This window comes from Saccopteryx bilineata, chromosome 10, assembly GCF_036850765.1.
Source record: "Saccopteryx bilineata isolate mSacBil1 chromosome 10, mSacBil1_pri_phased_curated, whole genome shotgun sequence".
Lineage (NCBI taxonomy): Eukaryota > Metazoa > Chordata > Mammalia > Chiroptera > Emballonuridae > Saccopteryx > Saccopteryx bilineata.
Window position 1 is genome coordinate 56,929,957 of NC_089499.1, and position 19,783 is coordinate 56,949,739.

Genomic DNA, 19,783 nt, shown 5'->3' on the forward strand with positions numbered 1-19,783 from the left:
TTTAATTACAGGACATAAAAATTGAAGTTACTTTACCCAAACGATGTCCCAGTTCACCCATGAAGTTCACAAGTAAAACCTGAGGAACATCATATGAAGTTTTACAAGGCCCTGGAAAGTCTCAGCTATGAAAATACTTCCTATCTAGAAAAGAGTGGACAAACAGTCCTGGTGTTCCAACTCCTAAGCAGAGAGCTGGTACCACAAGGAATATTGGCATTTTAAACTAAACAAAATGCCACCTAAATAAAAGCAATCTCAGTTTGTTCCTATGTGAGTCTTTGTTAAAATACTTCAAAATGCCTGACCTGTGGTGGCACAGTGGATAAAGCATCAACCTAGAATCCTGAAGTTGCTGGTTCGAAACCTGGGCTGGCTCGGTCAAGGCACATATAACAAGCAACCAATGAACGACTAAAGTGGAGCAACTATGAGTGATACTTCTCACTCCCCTCCCTTATGTCTGTAAAATCAATAAATAAAATCTTTAAAAAAATCAAAGTTTAAAATACTTTAAAGAACTACTTGATATAATTACACACAAACCCTACGATCATTTCAATTAGCGAAACAACTAAATCATAGAATACTGAGGTGTGTGTGTTTTTAAGATTTTATTTATTCATTTTAGAAAGAGGGTGAGAAAGAGAGAGAGAAAAGGAGGGAGGAGCAGGAAGCATCAACTCCCATATGTGCCTTGACCAGGAAAGCCCAGGGTTTCAAACTGTCAACCTCAACATTTCAGGTCGACGCTTTATCCACTGCACCACCATAGGTCAGGCCAGAATACTGTTAAAGAAACAAATCTTCATTTCCTTTATAAACAGGAGGTTTCTATTTTTTTTTAAAGAATAATATGGCCCTGGCTGGTTGGCTCAGTGGCAGAGCATTGGCCCGGCATGTGGATGTTATGGGTTCAATTCCTCGTCAGGGCACATATGAGAAGTGACCATCTGCTTCTCTTCCCCTCCTTCTCCCCCTTCTCTCCCTTCTTTCCCTCTTCTCCCTCTTGTAGCCAGTGGCTTAAATGGTTGAAGCGTCAGCCCTGGGTGCTGAGGATAGCTTGGCTGGTCTGAGTGTTGGCCTCAGGTTCTAAGGATAGCTTGGTTGATTCAAGCATTGGCCCCAGATGGGGGTTGGTTGGTGAATCCTGGTAGGGGCACATGCAAAAATTTGTATCTCCACTCCTCTCACTTAAAATAATAACAATAATAATAATATGTTCCTAGAAATATGTCATAAACTGGAATACAGAAAAATGGGTAATTACCCCCAGGGGATTATTACACAGAAAAGTAAATGGTGCCCCTGCAACATCCCTAAGTGAAAAGGCAATGTCTTGGTCACAAAAAGGGAACTGAAGAAATGAAGCCAAGTGAGACTAAAATCTGGCCAGGTGGGTGGATATATTTGGTAACACAGTAGAATAAACAATGTATTGCCTAGCAGAAGCCCTTTGAAAGTCTTGTTTTAACCCTTTGAGTGGCATGAATGTTCATGTACGTCCTCGTGCCTCCTGACCATATGGAGTACGATCATATAAAAATTTTTATTTTAAAAATGTGTAAGGCAACATTAAAAAAAGGCAAATGTAGGCCCTGGCCGGTTGGCTCAGTGGTAGAGCGTTGGCCTGGCATGCAGGAGTCCAGGGTTTGATTCCCGGCCAGGGCACACAGGAGAAGCGCCCATCTGCTTCTCCACCCCTCCCCCTCTCTTTCCTCTCTGTCTCTCTCTTCCCCTCCCGCAGCCAAGGCTCCAATGGAGCAAAGTTGGCCCGGGCGCTGAGGATGGCTCCATGGCTCTGCCTCAGGTGTTAGAATGGCTCTGGTTGCAACAGAGCGACACCCCAGAGGGGCAGAGCATCGCCCCTTGGTGGGCATGCCAGGTGGATCCTGGTCGGGCACATGCGGGAGTCTGTCTGACTGCCTCCCATTTCCAGCTTTAGAAAAATACAAAAAAAAAAAAAAAAAGGCAAATGTATGTTCTTCTTGTTTCCATAAACTGGTTATCAAACAAACATGATTTTAAGTTAATAAAACTGGAACTGGAACTAATTTCATTTTTTGAAAAAAAAAACCTTACTACTCAAAGGTTTAAAGCAGGGGTCCCCAAACTATGGCCCACGGGCCACATGCGGTCCCCCGAGGCCATTTATCCGGCCCCCGCCGCACTTCTGAAAGGGCACCTCTTTCATTGGTGGTCAGTGAGAGGAGCATAGTTCCCATTGAAATATTGGTCAGTTTGTTGATTTAAATTTACTTGTTCTTTATTTTTTTATTTTTTTTGTATTTTTCTGAAGCTGGAAACGGGGAGAGACAGTCAGACAGACTCCCGCATGCGCCCGACCGGGATCCACCTGGCATGCCCACCAGGGGCCACGCTCTGGGCGATGCTCTGCCCCTCTGGGGTGTCGCTCTGCCGCGACCAGAGCCACTCTAGCGCCTGGGGCAGAGGCCAAGGAGCCATCCCCAGCGCCCGGGCCATCTTTGCTCCAATGGAGCCTTGGCTGCGGGAGGGGAAGAGAGAGACAGAGAGGAAGGAGGGGGGGGGTGGAGAAACAAATGGGCGCTTCTCCTATGTGCCCTGGCCGGGAATCGAACCCGGGTCCCCCGCACTCCAGGCCGACGCTCTACCGCTGAGCCAACCGGCCAGGGCCTTGTTCTTTATTTTAAATATTGTATTTGTTCCCGTTTTGTTTTTTTACTTTAAAATAAGATATGTGCAGTGTGCATAGGAATTTGTTCATAGTTTTTTTTATAGTCCGGCCCTCCAACGGTCTGAGGGACAGTGAACTGGCCCCCTGTGTAAAAAGTTTGGGGACCCCTGGTTTAAAGAGTACCCAAGAAAAATATTTAATTAGGTTACCAACTGTTTAAAAGAGTGCCTGAAAAATTCATTCCTTTAATGAAGCAATCATAATCCTTTTAATTACTGACCAGTTCTGTTCTTTATCAAGAGTGAAAAGGTATAACTTAAGGCAGCACCCGTCCCATAAATAAATAGAACTGGCATTTATGAGATTTATTATATTAGGCCTGCCAGATGTAGACATGTCCACCTGTTTCCTTAGAACTAAGTAACGTACCTGAGCAAAGCTTTGGTCAGAAGACAACCATCGGGCAGGAGTGGGCTGGCTTTCCTCTTGTGGCTTCCCTGGCCCCCCTGCACTCAGAGAAGCTCTCCTCACTGAAGGGCCTGAAAAAGTGACCACCCCCAGCAGTTGCTTGTGGTAGGCTGCCCTCGACAGAAGAGGGCTTTGCACTGGTATGGAAGATAGCCCAGCAAGGGCCAACCTAGAAGTAACTCAGACAGCATATCATCATCACTCTAGTATCTGATACTTCAGTCCAAAACTCGGTTCTAGGTCTACAGGCTCTGTGACCTTCAGCAAGATACTTAACCACTCTGAGCCTAATTTCCCTCAGCTGCAAAATGGGGATAATGCTAGCTACCTACCTTTCACAGTTACTGTAAATATAACATGAGATAATGCCCTTAAAATGCTTACCATACATACATAAGACATAGTTAGTATTCAATAAGAAAAACCTGTTAGTGCTGTCTTTAGATAATAGCAATAGAAATGATCACAGCATTCAACTCTGGGCACCATCATTCTCTTGGCTTCCTCTCTCTGGTCCTATAAATCAGCACTTCTTTGACCAGCAGACTCTGATCATGAAAAAAAATTAAACACTCACTTGATTTGCTGTCTGAAATCTCCCAGGAGTTACTGCCATTCAAAGTCCTCTTCCTCTCCTTTTAAAATACTCTTCTACTGATAATACAAGTTCCAGATCCAACAGTCTATGCTGATTTGTTTTTAAAGCCTTGACTAAGAAATTTCAAATTTTCTTCCAAATTTTTCCCCACATATATTACTTTTGCTTGAAAATTCTTAACACCTCACAATCATAACCAATGCTTCTGGCCATGAGTCAAACCTCCAATAGATGAAGGAAAGAGAACAACTTTACCTAAGGGGAACATCTCCTCCTGTGACTGCTTTAGTCGCCTCCTCTCTCTTGCTGATAGTGGTCGATCCTTTTAAAGAAAGTTCAGGTTATTTCTGTTTCTACTCACTAATCATACAACACCTACAATGCATGATGTATCATCCAGCACTATAGGAAAGGCTTTGCATAGGCCTTAAAGGAGTGTCTATTTGAAACCATTCTGCATCAGGGTTACAGCCACTAGCTAGGACTGATTACAGCAGTCCCATTTCTGGAAAGTACTGTACTCATTTCTGGAGGGGCAATTGGGGAATTCTGCATTTCCTCCATTCAAAATCAACTTGGTCTCCTTAGTTAACCACAGCGACCATCTCTGGAACTTTAGAATCTATTTCAATCAGCGCTTCTGCTAAGAATCACAAATCTAACCCTTCCAGTGTTTGGCAAAAAGCAGGACTAAGATGTTCTAGTACAAAACTTCACAATATATGTAAAATTGCATAACTGAAAAAGATTTATAAGTTTTTTTAAAAATCCAACATATACCCCCCTCAAACCTTTGATGATGACATCTCACTGCTCCTTGAACTGCTCACAGACTCAGTGACAACTCTACTTTGGTTTTCAGCATCATTTTGGGTTGATATGACATCTACTTTGCCAATAGTGGGAAGAGAAGGCAAAAGTTGAGGAGGAGCCTCCTGGAACTTAAATAATTTAAAAAGAGGTGAAGACTGTCAGTTTCATATGATAATCATAACCCTCTTAAGTTTCCCCATCAGTTAGTTTCTTATTTAATCAACAGTGATTTGCTCTCAAAAACTTAAAAACACTGCATTTTTGGGTAAAGAAACTCTGCCAAAAGTGAAGCATATGAGAGAGTGTCTATAAAAGTTAAGAAATTATGTAATATCTAAGAAAAACAAGAAATAAATTATCAACATAATTTTATGCAGAAGAAATCGTTCATCAATATAACAAGGAGAATCAGATATATACAATATACTTTTTTTTTTTTTTTAGGCAAGAGAGACAGGAAGGGAGAGATGAGAAACATTAACTCATAATTGCATCATTTTAGTTGTTTATTGATTGCTTCTTATATGTGCCTTGACCAGGAGCTCTAGCTGAGCCAGTGAACTTTGGGCTCAAGCCAGCAAGCATGGGGTCATGTCTATGATCCCTCACTCAAGCCAGTGACCCGCACTCAAGCTCGGTGAGTGCGTGCTCATGCTGGTGATCTCTGGGTTTCAAACCTGGATCCTCAGTGTGCTAGGTCAATGCTTGATCCACTGCACAGCCACCTGGTCAGACAAGAGATTTACTCTTGTTAGCCTGTTCCTGTTTTTTTTTGTTTTTTTGTTTGTTTTTTACAGAGACAGAGAGAGAGTCAGAGAGAGGGACAGATAGGGACAGACAGACAGGAATGCAGAGAGATGAGAAGCATTAATCATCAGTTTTTCGTTGCAACACCTTAGTTGTTCATTGACTGCTTTCTCATATGTGCCTTGACTGTGGGCCTTCAGCAGACCGAGTTACCCCTTGCTCAAGCCAGCGACATTGGGTCCAAGCTGGTGAGCTTTGCTCAAACCAGATGAGCCCACACTCAAGCTGGCAACCTCGGGGTCTCGAACCTGGGTCCTCCGCATCCCAGTCTGATGCTCTATCCACTGTGCCACCACCTGGTCAGACAGCCTGTTCCTTTAACTCTCAAATTGATCTGTCCATCTTTGCTGCGGAAGACAAAATCCTTACTCTGCTTCAATGAATGCATAAATAAGTAGAACAACAAATTGATATTTTTTTCTCTCTCTCTTTCTCTCTTGCTCTCAAATCAATAAATGGAATTTATTAATTAAAATTTTTTTTAATTTATTCATTTTAGAGAGGAGAGGGAGAGAGAGAGAGAGGAGAGGGAGAGAGAGAGAGAGGAGAGACAGAGAGAGAAGGGGGGAGGAGCTGGAAGCATCAACTCCCATATGTGCCTTGACCAGGCAAGCCCAGGGTTTCAAACTGGTGACCTCAGCATTCCAGGTCGACGCTTTTTATCCACTGCACCACCACAGGTCAGGCTATTAATTAAATTTTTTAAAAAGAACCCTAATGGCCCCGGCCAGTTGGCTCAGTGGAGAGAGTGTCAGAAGTCCCAAGTTCAATCCTCAGTCAGGGCATGCAAGAGAAGTGACCATCTGCTCCTTTTCCCCTCCCTCTCCCCCTTCTCTCTTTCTTCTCCTCTTGTATCCAGTGGCTCAAATGGTTCGAGCATTGGCCCCAGGGGCTGAGTATAGCTTGGGTGATTTGAGCATCAGCTCCAGATGGGGGTTGCCCACTGGATCCCAGTCAGGGCATATACAGGAGTCTCTCTATCTTCCCCCTCTCACTTAAAAATAAAAAAGAAAGAAAACTAATATCTTGCCATCATCAACCTTCTCTAAAGGTTCCTTGCATTTCTTGTGTGCCTATTTGACAACTGCTAATCATTCCAAGTAAAAATTGAGCTTCCTAAAGTATATTTCCCAAGCAGCAGCACAATGACTTATTCCAAAGAGATCTCATCCAACCTGTCTATTTTCCCCACTGTGTTCAGTCTGTTCTCTTTTCTTCTGCCGTCGCTGTCGAGACAGGGAAGGTTCAGACCCAGAACTGTGTGGTTGTAAACCTGGGTGAATTCTGTCCTGTTTCTCTAGAATACATTCACCAGCAACTTGATCCTTAAAAAAATAATAATAAAGCAAAATAATAAAACAGTCTTTCAAATTTCCAAGTGGCCTCTATACCTACTTTAAAAATTATAAATGAGAATGAAAAGGAGTTGCCTTTCTCAAATTAAATGCTTATTTGCAGTGTTGACAGGCAAAGATAAATGCTCAGTTATTCATATATTCTGGCTTTTTTCTTTTTCAAATTAAAAATATAAATATAATTATTTTAATTAAAATAGTCATATTGTTATTAACTGAAACTACTGATGTTCAAATTATTTTTTAAATTTTTTCATTGATTTAAGAGAGAGAGAAAGGAGGGGGAGGGAAGGAGGAAGAGAGAGAAGGAGAAAGAGAGAGAGAGAGAGAGAGAGAGAGAGAAGCATCAACTCGTTCCACTTAGTTGGTTCCATTTAGTTGTGCACTCATTGGTTGCTTTTTATATGTGCCCTAACTGGGAATCAAACCTATTATCTCACAATAGTATATTTACTAAGCCACCCGGCCAGGGCTCAAATTATATTTTTAAGTACTTTTGATAGGTTTTCTATTCAGAAAACTAAAAAATGGCCTGACCTATTGTCACACAGTGGATAAAGTGTTGACCTAGAATGCTGTGGTCACCAGTTCAAAACCCTGGGCTTGCCTAGTCAAGGCACATATGGGAGTTGATGCTTCCTCCTCCTCCCCCACTTCTCCTCCCCCCCTCTCTTTCTCTCCTGTCTCTAAAATAAATTTAAAAAAATTTAAAACATGTTTTAAATGAAATCCAATTAATATACACATATATTTCAAGTAAATATCAGTAATTTCAATGCACTATGATAAAAACTTTTTTAAACACCATGAAAGAGCACTGAGTGTGGAATTAGATGAAATCATATCTGAGAAACATAATCTTCCTGAACCTCAGTTTCTTCATCTATAAATGGGTAAAATGCCTGACGCACATCGGTATCACTGTTGGGGGATCAGTGAATTAGTGCACTAAAGTACTTAGGATTATGTCTAGTACATTAACTACTCAAAAAATCAGAGCTACTACTGGCAGTAGTGATGACAAAATAAATCACCTTTTAAGTAATAAAGTTCATCAAGGATTTAATATTTTATTAGAAAGCTGGTTTTAGAAACTAATTCATACCACACATTAAAATAAAATAGATTCTTAAAAAATTTTTTTTTATTGATTTAGCGAGAGAGGAAGGGAGAGAGAGACAGGAAGGAACATCGATCTCTTCCTGTATGTGCCCTGACCAGGGATCAAATCAGCAACCTCTGAACTTCCAGACAATGCTATAACCAACCACCCGAGCTATCTGGGAAGGACAAAATAAAATAGATTCTTACATTTTTAAAATTTACTTATGTGTTGATTGATCTTTAGAGAGAGAAAAGAGAGAAGCAGCAGGAAGTATCAACTTGTAGTAGTTGCTTCCCATATGTGCCTTGACTGGGCAAGCCCAGGGTTTTGAACTGGCAACCTCAGCATTCCAGGTTGACACTTTATCCACTGTGCCACCACAAGCAGGCAGATTCTTACATTTTCAAAACAAGTTTTAACTATCAGAATATATCTAGGTTTTCAAGGAGATGGGCACTGATAATTGAATATGGCTCAATCAACAATTTTTATCAAGATACCACTGTGTGGTATATTTTACAAAGAAAAATTAATAATGTGGTATTAATATAAGGTGAAATTTCTTCTAAGGGTCAGTATTATTAAGACATCATCTTTCATTCAGATTCTCTGGCAAACACAAAACAATGATTCCTGTAAGTACAATAAAATAATTCATTAAAATTATTCTTTTGGCCCTGGCCGGTTGGCTCAGTGGTAGAGCGTCGGCCTGGCATGCAGGAGTCCCAGGTTTGATTCCCGACCAGGGCACACAGGAGACGTGCTCATCTGCTTCTCCACCCCTCCCCCTCTCCTTCCTCTCTGTCTCTCTCTTCCCCTCCTGCAGCTGAGGCTCAATTGGAGCAAAGTTGGCCTGGGAGCTGAGGATGGCTCCATGGCCTCTGCCTCAGGCGCTAGAATGGCTCTGGTCACAACAGAGCAATGCCCTGGTGGGCATGCCGGGTGGATACCAGTCGGGGGCATGCGGGAGTCTGTCTGACTGCCTTCCCGTTTCCAACTTCAGAAAAATACAAAAAAAAAAATTCTTTCAAGAGTATACCTAACATTATATATAAAATATAGTAAATGTTTAAGTTTTACAATATTATTATATAATGAACAAGCTGAACAAAGGAGAGCAAGATAATAACAACTGATATAATTCTGAAGAATAAAGTAAATGTTTCTCTGCAGGCAGTAAGCATAGGCTGTTCAAAATAAAGCTAAACAAATACAAGAGTGACAGAACAAATGACTTAAGGGATTTCTTCATGAAATCCCATTGAGAAATCCCACTGGTCCTGAAAAAAAGTTCTCTTACTTTTAAAAATAACACAAAAAGAGGAAATGCTGGACATAAAATTCAAAATGAATTGATCAGAAACAAAACAAGGATATTCACTTTCACCACTTCTATGCACTAGAGCAGCAGTTCTCAACCTGTGGGTCGCGACCCCGGTGGAGTCGCCTAAAGCCATCAGAAAATACATAATGCATATCAGGTATTTACATTCTGAATCATAACTGTAGCAAAATTACAGTTATGAAGTAGCCACCAAAATTATTTTTTGGTTTGGGGTCACCGCAACATGAGGAACTGTATTGCAGGGTCACGGCATTAGAAAGGTTGAGAACCACTGCACTAGAGGTTCTAACCAGAGCAATTAGGCAAGAAAAACAAAAATAAAAGCAATCCAGATTGGAAAGGAAGAAATAAAACTATCTCTATTCACAGATGATATGACCATATATTCAGAAAATCCTAAGGAATCCACTTTAAAACAACTATTAGAACCAATACATGAGTTTAGTAAGGCTATAGGATACAAATATACAAAACTCAATTGTATTTCTATACACAAGAAATGAATGCTATAAAAACAAAATTAAGAAAACAATTTCATTTACAATAGTATCAAATGGAACAGAATACAAAAAAATTTCACAAAATAAATGCAAGAATTGTATACTAAAAACAACAAAACACCATTATAAGAATTTAAGGAAACCTGACAGGCAGTGGCACCGTGGACAGAGCATCAGCCTGGGACGCTGAGGTCCCAGGTTTGAAATGCCAAGGTCAATGGCTTGAGCATGGGCTCATCTGGATTGGGCTCAGGCTCACCAGCCTGAGGGGTCACTGGCTGGAGAGTGGGATCATCAACATGATCCCCAGGTCACTAGCTTGAGCCCAAAGGTCACTGGCTTGAAGCCCAAGGTTGCTAGCTTGAGCCCAAGGTCACTGGCTTGCCTGCAACCCCCCAGTCAAGGCATATATATCAATATATGTATAAGAAGCAATCAGGCCCTGGCCGGTTGGCTCAGTGGTAGAGCGTTGGCCTGGAATTTGGATGTACTGGGTTCGATTCCCAGCCAGGGCACACAGGAGAAGCGCCCATCTGCTTTTCTACCCTTCTCCCTCTCCTTACTCTCTATCTCTCACCCCAGATGGGCAGATCATCGCTCCCTAGTGGGCTTTCCGGGTGGATCCCAGTTGAGTATATGCAGGAGTCTGTCTCTTTGCCTCCCCACTTCTCATTTCAGAAAAATACAAAAAAATATTAAAGACCTAAATAAATTGAAAGACATCCCACGTCCATGTGCCATGTGTTCAAAGACATACAAGGTGGGGGGAAAAGTATGTTTACAGTTATTTGCATGAAAAATAATACAATAATTAATAAATAGTAATCTAAGAATAAACTCTGTGTTTCATGTACTCCTAACTATAAACCTACCTTTGCCTTACCCTCTATATTAAAATAGCAATATTCAGAGATGACATCAGAGTAATGGCAGCATGAGAGATACCTTTGATCTCTCTCCTTGAAATTTCAACAACTTAAACAGTTATAACACAGAAAATGAACCCCCGTTGGCTCACAGGCTTGCCTGAAAAGATCCACACGTGGAATCAACTAAAATTGTTTTTTGTTTGATTTTTTTTTAATTAAGTGAGAGCAGGGGAGGCTGAGAGACAGACTCCCACATGTGCCCCGATCAGGATCTTCCCAGCAATTCCCCTACAAGGTGATGCTCTGCCCATCTGGGGCATTGCTCTGTGGCTCAGCAACTGAGCTATTTTTGCTTACTGAGGCGTAGGCCAGGAAGCCATCCTCAGTGCCCGGGCCAAGCCAGTTGAGCCATGGCTGCAGGAGAAGAGGAGAGAGAGAGAAAGGGAAAAAGGAGGAGTGGAGAAGTAAATGGTCACTTCTCCTATGTGCCCTGACTGAGAATTGAACCTGGGACATCCATACACCAGGCCAACGCTCTAGCACTGAGCCAACTGGCTAGGGCCTGTTTGATTTCTTAACAATACCATTCTCAAATGCATTCAGAAGAAAACTAACACTATGGCTATACAAGAAAGAGACATAGTTCAGAAAGAAAATGAAGAAAGCAATCTCAATCACATGGAAAACTTGGAGTTAAAGAATAGAGAATTCAAAATTGAAGTTCTGAAAATTCTCAATGAGATGCACAAAAACACTGTAGGCAATTTAATGAGCTCAGAAAAATTAATGAACAAAATGAGTACTTCACCAAGGAGCTTGATACTTTAAAAACAGAGAAGAATAATTCAATACATGAATTAAAAAATGAGCTAGCAAATTTAGCTAATAGAACAGGCCAGATAGACAGATGGAGGTGAGAATCAGTGATATCAAAGACAGGCAACTAGAGATGCTACAGAGAGAAGAAGAGAGTCTCACGAATTTAAAAAATGATAGAGCTCTGTGAGAATTATCTGACTTTATCAGAAAAAGCAATATAAGAATAATGGGTATATCAGAAGAAGAGAGGGAGAAGGAAATGGGAAGCCTATTCAAACAAATAATTGATAAGAACTTCCCAAGCCTATGGAATCCTAGAAGAAAACAAAACACTGAGTTACCTCAACCCAAACAGATCATCTCCAAGGCACATTGTAATTAAGACTGTCAAAAATTAATGACAAGAATCCTCAATGCAGCTAGGGAAAAGAAGAAAACAACATATAAAGCAAGGCCCATTAGGCTATCAGCGGACTACTTAACAGAAACCCTATAAGCCAGAAGAGAGTGGACCCAAACGTTCAAAGTACTGAAAGACAGGAATTACCATCAAAATTATCCTTCAATTATGAAGGAGAAATAAGAACTTTTCCAGACATACAGAAGCTGAGGGAATTTATCACCAGAAAACCCCCACTGCAGGAAATACTCTAGGGCAGGGGTAGTCAGCCTTTCTATACCTATGGCCCACTTTTGTATCTCTGTTAGTAAAATTTTCTAACTGTCCCCCGGTTCCACAGTAATGGTGATTTATAAAGTAGGGAAGTAACTTTACTTTATAAAATTGATAAAGCAGAGTTACAGCAAGTTAAAGCATATAATAAGAATTACTTACCAAGTACTTTATGTCAGATTTTCACTAAGTTTGGCAGAATAAATCTTTATAAAACAACTTACTATAGTTAAATCTATCTTTTTATTTATACTTTGGTTGCTCCGCTTCTGCCCACCATGAAAGCTGGAACGCCCACTAGTGGGCAGTAGGGACCAGGTTGACTACCACTGCTCTAGGGGGTTATTCACCCAGATACAAAGGACAAAACAAAACAAAACTACAAGTAAAAGCTCCAACAAGGTTACAATATAGTTAAGGATAACCTGTGACAACAATAACATAAAAGGGGAGAGAATAAAGATCTAAAGTAGCAAAGGAGAACGGAGTGCAGAAGCACTCATAAGACAAAGGACACTTATTTGGTTGTTTGGGTTTTTTTGTATTTGTTTTTTGTGACAGAGATGGAGAGAGAAACAGAGAGAGGAACAGTAAGGGATAGACAGGCAGGAAGGGAGAGAGGTGAGAAGCATCAATGATTTATTGTGGCTCCTTAATCTCCTTAGTTGTTCATTGATTACTTTCTCATATGTGCCTTGACTCAGGGGCTATAGCAGAGCGAGTGACTCCTTGCTAAGGTGACCAATCATCCTCCTTTAGGGTGGACAGTCCTTCTTTTGTAAGTTCCATCCTCCCTCGAAAAATGTCCTCCTACATGTCCTCCTTTTTGATATTGGAAGACTAATCTGTAAATGTCTGTATTCAATTGATGCACAGTTAATCCATAGCGTGTGATGTGATGTATTTATATTTGACATGATGATTCGTCAAGGATCAGTACAGTGCGACAAGACACAATTATGAGATGCATGTGCATTTCACTGGAGAGCTTGAGAGAATGCGCCATATACCAAGCGCACAAATGTCTTTGTGTACTTCTTAATGAAACACAACACGGCACATACAACATTGTAGACTCACTATTATTTCTTTCTCAGTGAATAGTCAATCATAGGTAAGCACAATTCACATTTTATTAATTCATTATCTACTTGATTTCCAAATACATATAATTTAATTTACAAGTATTTTCCCAAAATTTGAGTTTTAAAGTAGAAATCTAACCTAAAACCATATCTATTAATAATGCATTTTGATTAAATAGTTGCATAAGATGTTTTTTAATTAGAAAATAATAAATACACTCGAATATCATTCCAAATTAGTGGTTTTGTTTGATATTTAGTTTTGTTAATTTAGTTTCTGGAAAATTTGCCTACCATGATGTAACGTTTTCAGTTCCTAATGTGCTTGCATCATTCGTGTAGCTCTACATTTTATTTTTAATTTTAAATTTCATTTAAGGAATGGAAAAATCAAAAAAGAGAAAATGCCATTTCAACGATAAATTGAAAAAGGAATTTCCATTCCTCATATCAAAGAAAGATCCCATTGTTTTCTGCAATATTTGCAGCAGAGAATTCTGTATTGCAGTTGGGGGCAGAGCAGCGATAACGAAACACTTGACCACCAACAAACATAAGCAATCATTAGATGCTTCAGCTTCTAGTTTTAAAGTAACAATTTTTTTTAAAACTTCAAATTATTCTGAAGATGAAAAGCAGTTGGCTGCAATGAAGGGAACATTTGCATTTCATACCATAATTCACAAAGTTTTTGTAGTATGGATTGTACAACTAAATTATTGAAAAAGTTTCACAATGCAAAATTTTTATGTGCCAGGACAAAATGCTAGGCCATTTTGAAATCAGTATTTAAAAATTACTTTGATAAAAAAAATTACTTTGAAAAATTCCTAAAGAGGACTTGGAAACTGCAGCACTTGAAACAATTTTATTTGATGCATCAAATCATAATGAAATTAAATTGTATCCAATAATAGTAAGATATTTTAATGTTACCAAGGGCATTCAAGTAAAAATTTTAGATTTATAATCCACTGAGGGCAGAACTTCTGAAATTTTGTCAAACCATTTATACAGAGTAATAAGTGAAAACAATTGAAATCCAAAGTTGCTGCATAATACAAATACAAATTTTGGTGGGTGAAGACACAAAGGGGTGAATAATGTGTATGTAAAATTACAAGAGTTACTCCAAAAGAAAATACTAGGAATAGGTTGTAATGCACATATTTTGTCAAATGCAATCAACACGGCGTCATGTGCCATGCCAATTGATGTAGAAGTAATAATAACTACAATTTATTTGCATTTTAGTCGTTTTACCGTTCGTGTTGTTACTTTAAAACAATTTTGTGAAGAAGCAAATGTTGAATACAAAGACTTTTAGGATATTCAAAAGTTAGATGGCTTGCTCTAACACCTGCTATAGAGCATGCTCTACAATTAGTTGAGCCTCTCTGTTCATATTTTTTAAGTTTAGACAAATGTCCTAAAATTCTGGAATTGTTTTTCAATAATAAAATATCTGAGATATTAATGTATTTTGTACATAATCATGCATCTATTTTTCACAAAACGATTCAAAAGATTGAAGGTGAACACATTTCAGCTATGGAAGTTAGTTTTATTTTGAATGGCTTTATCCTTCAATATAAATCTCGTTTTGAAGAAAAATTTCTTCCTTTAATTATAAAAAGAAAAGTGTCAGACTTAGAGGAATCAAATCCGAGCATAGCAGAAAAGTTTATCAAAGAAGTATAGAATTTTTATCAGACATGTTTTCAATATATCAAAGAATGGTCTGAAACAAACATCACGGGAAATAACAGTTTTCAATGGTGTTTTTTTTACTTTATCACAAGTATATTGGACAGATATTGAATCTTTTTTTTTTTTTACAGGGACAGAGAGTCAGAGAGAGGGATAGACAGGGACAGACAGACAGGAATACAGAGAGATGAGAAGCATCAATCATCAGTTTTTCATTGCGAGACCTTAGTTGTTCATTGATTGCTTTCTCATATGTGCCTTGACCGTGGGCCTTCAGCAGACAGAGTAACCCCTTGCTCAAGCCAGTGACCTTAGGTTCAAGCTGGTGAGCTTTTGCTCAAACCAGATGAGCCTGTGCTCAAGCTGGCGACCTTGGGGTCTTGAACCTGGGTCCTTCACATCCCAGTCTGACGCTCTATCCACTGTGCCACCGCCTGGTCAGGCCAGATATTGAATCTTGTCTTGAGTTTTTATCTAAAGAAATGCCAGATATCAAAATAGATGACAACTGTCTTTTTGAAGAAATTATAAGACTGAATATATATTTAAATTCTGAAAAATTAATAGAATGGAAAAACGAACATGTCGAAATTGATAAAAGACGTGTAGAAATATTCAGCCATTTCCAAAATGAACATATTCCATGTGAAAACTTATTTATTCTTGTTCAATTTACATTGTTCTGCCCTGGAACTAATGCAGCAGTTGAAAGAGTTTTTTCAATTGCTAATGCTTTTTGGACAAGTGAGAAATCGAGATTGAATGTTGATACTCTAGCTGCAACACTTGCTGTAAAATTCAATATGAAGGATATTTCTTGTTCAGATATTCCCAATATATTGTTACAAGATGATACATTGACAAAAAATATTCACTCAATGAAATTATGTAAGCATAATTACAATATAAAATATTACAAATGTTTTTACTATGCATTTATCATATTATAGTATATTACTGTTGCAATGAATAAAATGTTTATTTTATTTACGATATTGTTTTTCTTCAATTTATTTTTGTCCTTTTCATTGTAAAAAAGTTGGTCACCTTACCCCTTGCTCAAGCCAGAGACCTTGGGCTTCAAGCCAGCAACCCTGTGCTCAAGCTGGTGAGCCCATGCTCAAGCCAGCAACTTTGGGGCTTCGAACCTGGTTCCTCCACGCCCCAGTCCAATGCTCTATCCACTGCGCCATTGCCTGGTCAGGCAGGACTCTTGTACACTGTATATATGAAAAAATTTTCTCTTAATAACCTAATTGTAACTGCTCATGAAAAACCAATACAGATATTGATCAACTTACAACCTATGCAACTTATGACCATTCGACTTTACGACCACAATCACTAGCCATGACTGCTCTGCGCCTGGCAGCTCAAGCGTTGCCCAGCTGGGTATACGACAGTACAGACCAGCTTCCGGCAGCACTACCATCTCTGTGTGCACCATTTCAACTGTTATCCCAGACTCGGTACAGCAATTTGTGTTTTGTGTCTTGGATATTTTTCATCAAACCCCTCCCAAGATGCCTACCAAGAGGAAATTGTCTTTGTCTACGCCTCAGCCTGCCAAGAAGGAAAGAAAGGCCATCTATCTCCACACAAAAATGAGCGCGGGCTCATCTGACTTGAGCATGGCTTCACCAGCTTGAGTGCAGGGGCACTGGCTTGAGCATGGGATCATAGACATGACCCCATGGTCGCTGGTTTGAGCCCAAGGTCACTGGCTTGAGCAAGGGACCACTCACTCTGCTGTAACCCCCTGGCCAAGGCACATATAAGAAAGCAATCAATGAACAAGTATGAAGGAGGAAAGAAAGTGAATGTGATTGCACATGTTTATGAAAAAACAAACTCTGGTAACCCCAACTACTGCCTCAGATGACGACATCAACGATCCGTAGCCAAGCACCAGTGGCCAATAAAATGTTTCGTACATGTTTATATATTTTGATATGTTTTGCAATTGGGAAAATGTTTCCTATGGTGTTTTTTACACTTGTATTTTGTACTTTTGTATGCACTTGAATTTTGTAATTTGTATGTTTTGCAAATATTAAACCAGTTGTACTGGTAATGCAGTGTTTTACTTAAACTTGACGAATGTAAAAATAAGAAACAAAATGGTGTAGAGATGATACAGATGGCATAAAATGAACAAAGAAAATTATGATATATAACAATGAAAGAAAATGATAAAATATGACTTAAAGATTTTTATAACATCATTTCACAGTACCGTACATATAGCCTACTCAACTTACGACCAAATCGTGTTAGGACTGGTCTGTTGGAACCAATCATGGTCGTAAGTTGAGCACTATCTGTACTGAAACACATACCATATTCTGCCATGTATAAAACGCATATTTTCCCAAAAACTTTGGGGTCTAAAAACTGGGTGCGTCTTATACAGTGGTTATAGATTTTTTTACTTGCATTTCCCACTTTTTCGCGCTGTTTTTGCGCTCATTGTTGAAGGCAGTGATTCGTCATTAGACACAGATGAGGACAAGCTAATAGAAGACAGTTTTGACAGTGATGAGGAGTTATATGCATTTTATGATGAATAAAACTTGAGTTCAATAACTACATGTAATATATTTTTTTTCAAATTTCAGGCCCCAAAATTAAGGGGCGTCTTATACATGAGGAAATACATGCGTCTTATACATGGGAAAATACGATATATAAAATGATGCTCGGCCCTGGCCGGTTGGCTCAGTGGTAGAGCGTCAGCCTGGCATGCAGGAGTCCTGGGTTCGATTCCCAGCAAGGGCACACAGGAGAAGTGCCCATCTGCTTCTCCACCCCTCCCCCTCTCTTTCCTCTCTGTCTCTCTCAGAGGATGGCTCTGTGGCCTCTGCCTCAGGCGCTTGAATGGCTCTGGTTGCAGCAGAGCGACGCCCCAGATGGGCAGAGCATCGCCCCCTGGTGGGCATGCCTGGTGGATCCCAGTCGGGCGCATGAGGGAGTCTGTCTGACTGCCTCCCCGTTTCTGGCTTCAGAAAAATACAAAAAAAAATGATGCTCATCTTCACTAGCTATTAGAGGAATGCAAATCAAAACCACAATGAGATACCACCTCATACCTGTTAGGTTGTCTGTTATCAACAGACAGGCAATAACAAGTGTTAGAAAGGTTGTAGAGGAAAAGGAACCCTCATTCAGTACTGGTGGGATTGTAAACTGGTCCAACTATTGTGGAGGAAAATATGGTGGTTCTCAAAAAATTAAGACTAGAACTACCATATGACCCAGCAATCCCTCTAACTGGGTATCTACCCAAAAAGCTCAAAAACACTGATATGTATAGACACATGCACCCCCATGTTCATAGCAGCATTATTTATGGTAGCCAAGATGCGGAAACAACCTAAGAGTCCCCTGATAGAGGATTAGATAAAGAAGATGTGGTACATATATACAATGGAAAACTACTCAGCCATGCAAATCAAAACCACAATAATATACCACTGACACCCAGTAGGCTAGCTAGAATTAAAAAAAAACCCAAAAGATAGTCTGACCTGTGGTGGCAGAGTGGATAAAATGCTGACCTGGAATGCTGACGGATAAAATGCTGACCTGGAATGCTGAGGTTGCTGGTTCGAAACCCCAGGCTTGCCCAGGCAAGACACATCCTAGAAGCAACTGAGTTGATGCTTCCCATTTCTCACCCCCTTCTCTCTCTCTCTCTGTCTAAAATCAATAAATTAAAAAAACCTTAAAAGAAAAGATAACAAATGTTGGTGAAAATGTGGGGAAATTGCAATACTCATGTTGCTGGTGGGAAATAAAACGATATAATTACTTTGGAAAAGAGTTTGCAATTACTCAAAGAATTGAATATAGATTTACCATATGACCCCACAGACCATATACCCAAGAGAAATGAAAATATGTCCACACTAAAATTTGTACAAGAATGTTCACATCAGCACTATCCATAGTAGTCAAAAAGTGAAAACAACCCAAATGTCTATCAATTGAAAAATGGGTAAAATAAAATATGGGATATATAGTACATACAGTACATACAATTTGGCAATAAAGGAATGAAATATTGGTACATACTACAACATGCATAAACCTTGAAAACATTACGCTAAGTAAAAGAAGCCAGACACAAAAGGTCCTATATTGTATAATTCTTCTATTTATATGAAATGCTTAGAACAGGCAAATCCATATAGACAATAGGGGATGTGGGCCAGGAGCAAGGAGCAACGGAGAGTGACAATTATTACTGGGTATGTGGTTTCTTTTGGAGGTGATAAAAAGTTCTGTAATTAGACTGTAGTGATGCCTGCAGAACTTTATGAATATTATAAAAACCACTGAATTGGTACTTTAAATTCTTTTTTTAAAAGAGCCCAACCTGTGGTGGCGCAGTGGATAAAGCATTGACCTGGAACAGAGAGGTCACCTGTCCAAAACCTTGGGCTTCCCTGGTCAAGGCACATAAAAGAAGCAACCACTATGAATTCCTTCCCCTCTTCTTTCTCTCTTTAAAAATCAATAAATATTTTTTTAAAATTTTTTAAAAGAGGGAAAAGGAAAAGAAGTGAACTTGAATTTGACAGCCAAGCAAAACAAGCAGAACACAAGAACACATATAATTTTACCTATAAAGCATTAAAGATTTCAGTGTCCAAAGTTTAAGACTATATTTTGGTTTCAACCCAATGACCTTAAATGACAAGGGCATTATACTTGCACTTTTCCATAAAAGCAAAACTTTTTTTTCGTTCTTTTTTAAAAAAATTTTATTTAATGATCTTAGAGAGAGGAGAGAGAGAGAAAGGTAAGAGGTTGGGGGGAAGGAACGGGAAGCATCAACTTTTGGCTGTTTCTCACATATGCCCTGATCGAACAAGCCCAGGGTTTTGAACCTAAGACCTTAGCATTACAGACTGACACTTTATCCACTGCGCCACCACAGGTCAGGCAAAACAACCACAAAACTTTATTAAAGACATT

At 39.5% G+C, this 19,783-nt stretch overlaps 1 protein-coding gene across 3 annotated transcripts in view; it reads right to left on the bottom strand.

Moving 5' to 3' along the window:
• The window catches only part of NEK4 (NIMA related kinase 4), a 60,534-nt gene that overhangs the window by 25,184 nt on the left and 15,567 nt on the right, over positions 1–19,783 (bottom strand). For 2 of the 3 annotated variants that reach the window (XR_010727311.1, XM_066245247.1), the window contains exons 8-11: positions 6,518–6,667; positions 4,514–4,663; positions 3,978–4,044; positions 3,086–3,195 (exon numbers count right to left, since the gene is read on the bottom strand). Coding sequence is in view for 2 of the 3 variants with exons in the window: in XM_066245247.1 (XP_066101344.1) it covers positions 3,086–3,195; positions 3,978–4,044; positions 4,514–4,663; positions 6,518–6,667 (477 nt within the window). In the remaining variant the exon portion in view is untranslated. The remainder of the gene's footprint in view (positions 1–3,085; positions 3,196–3,977; positions 4,045–4,513; positions 4,664–6,517; positions 6,668–19,783) is intronic. The other variant, XM_066245248.1, reaches the window with a different exon arrangement.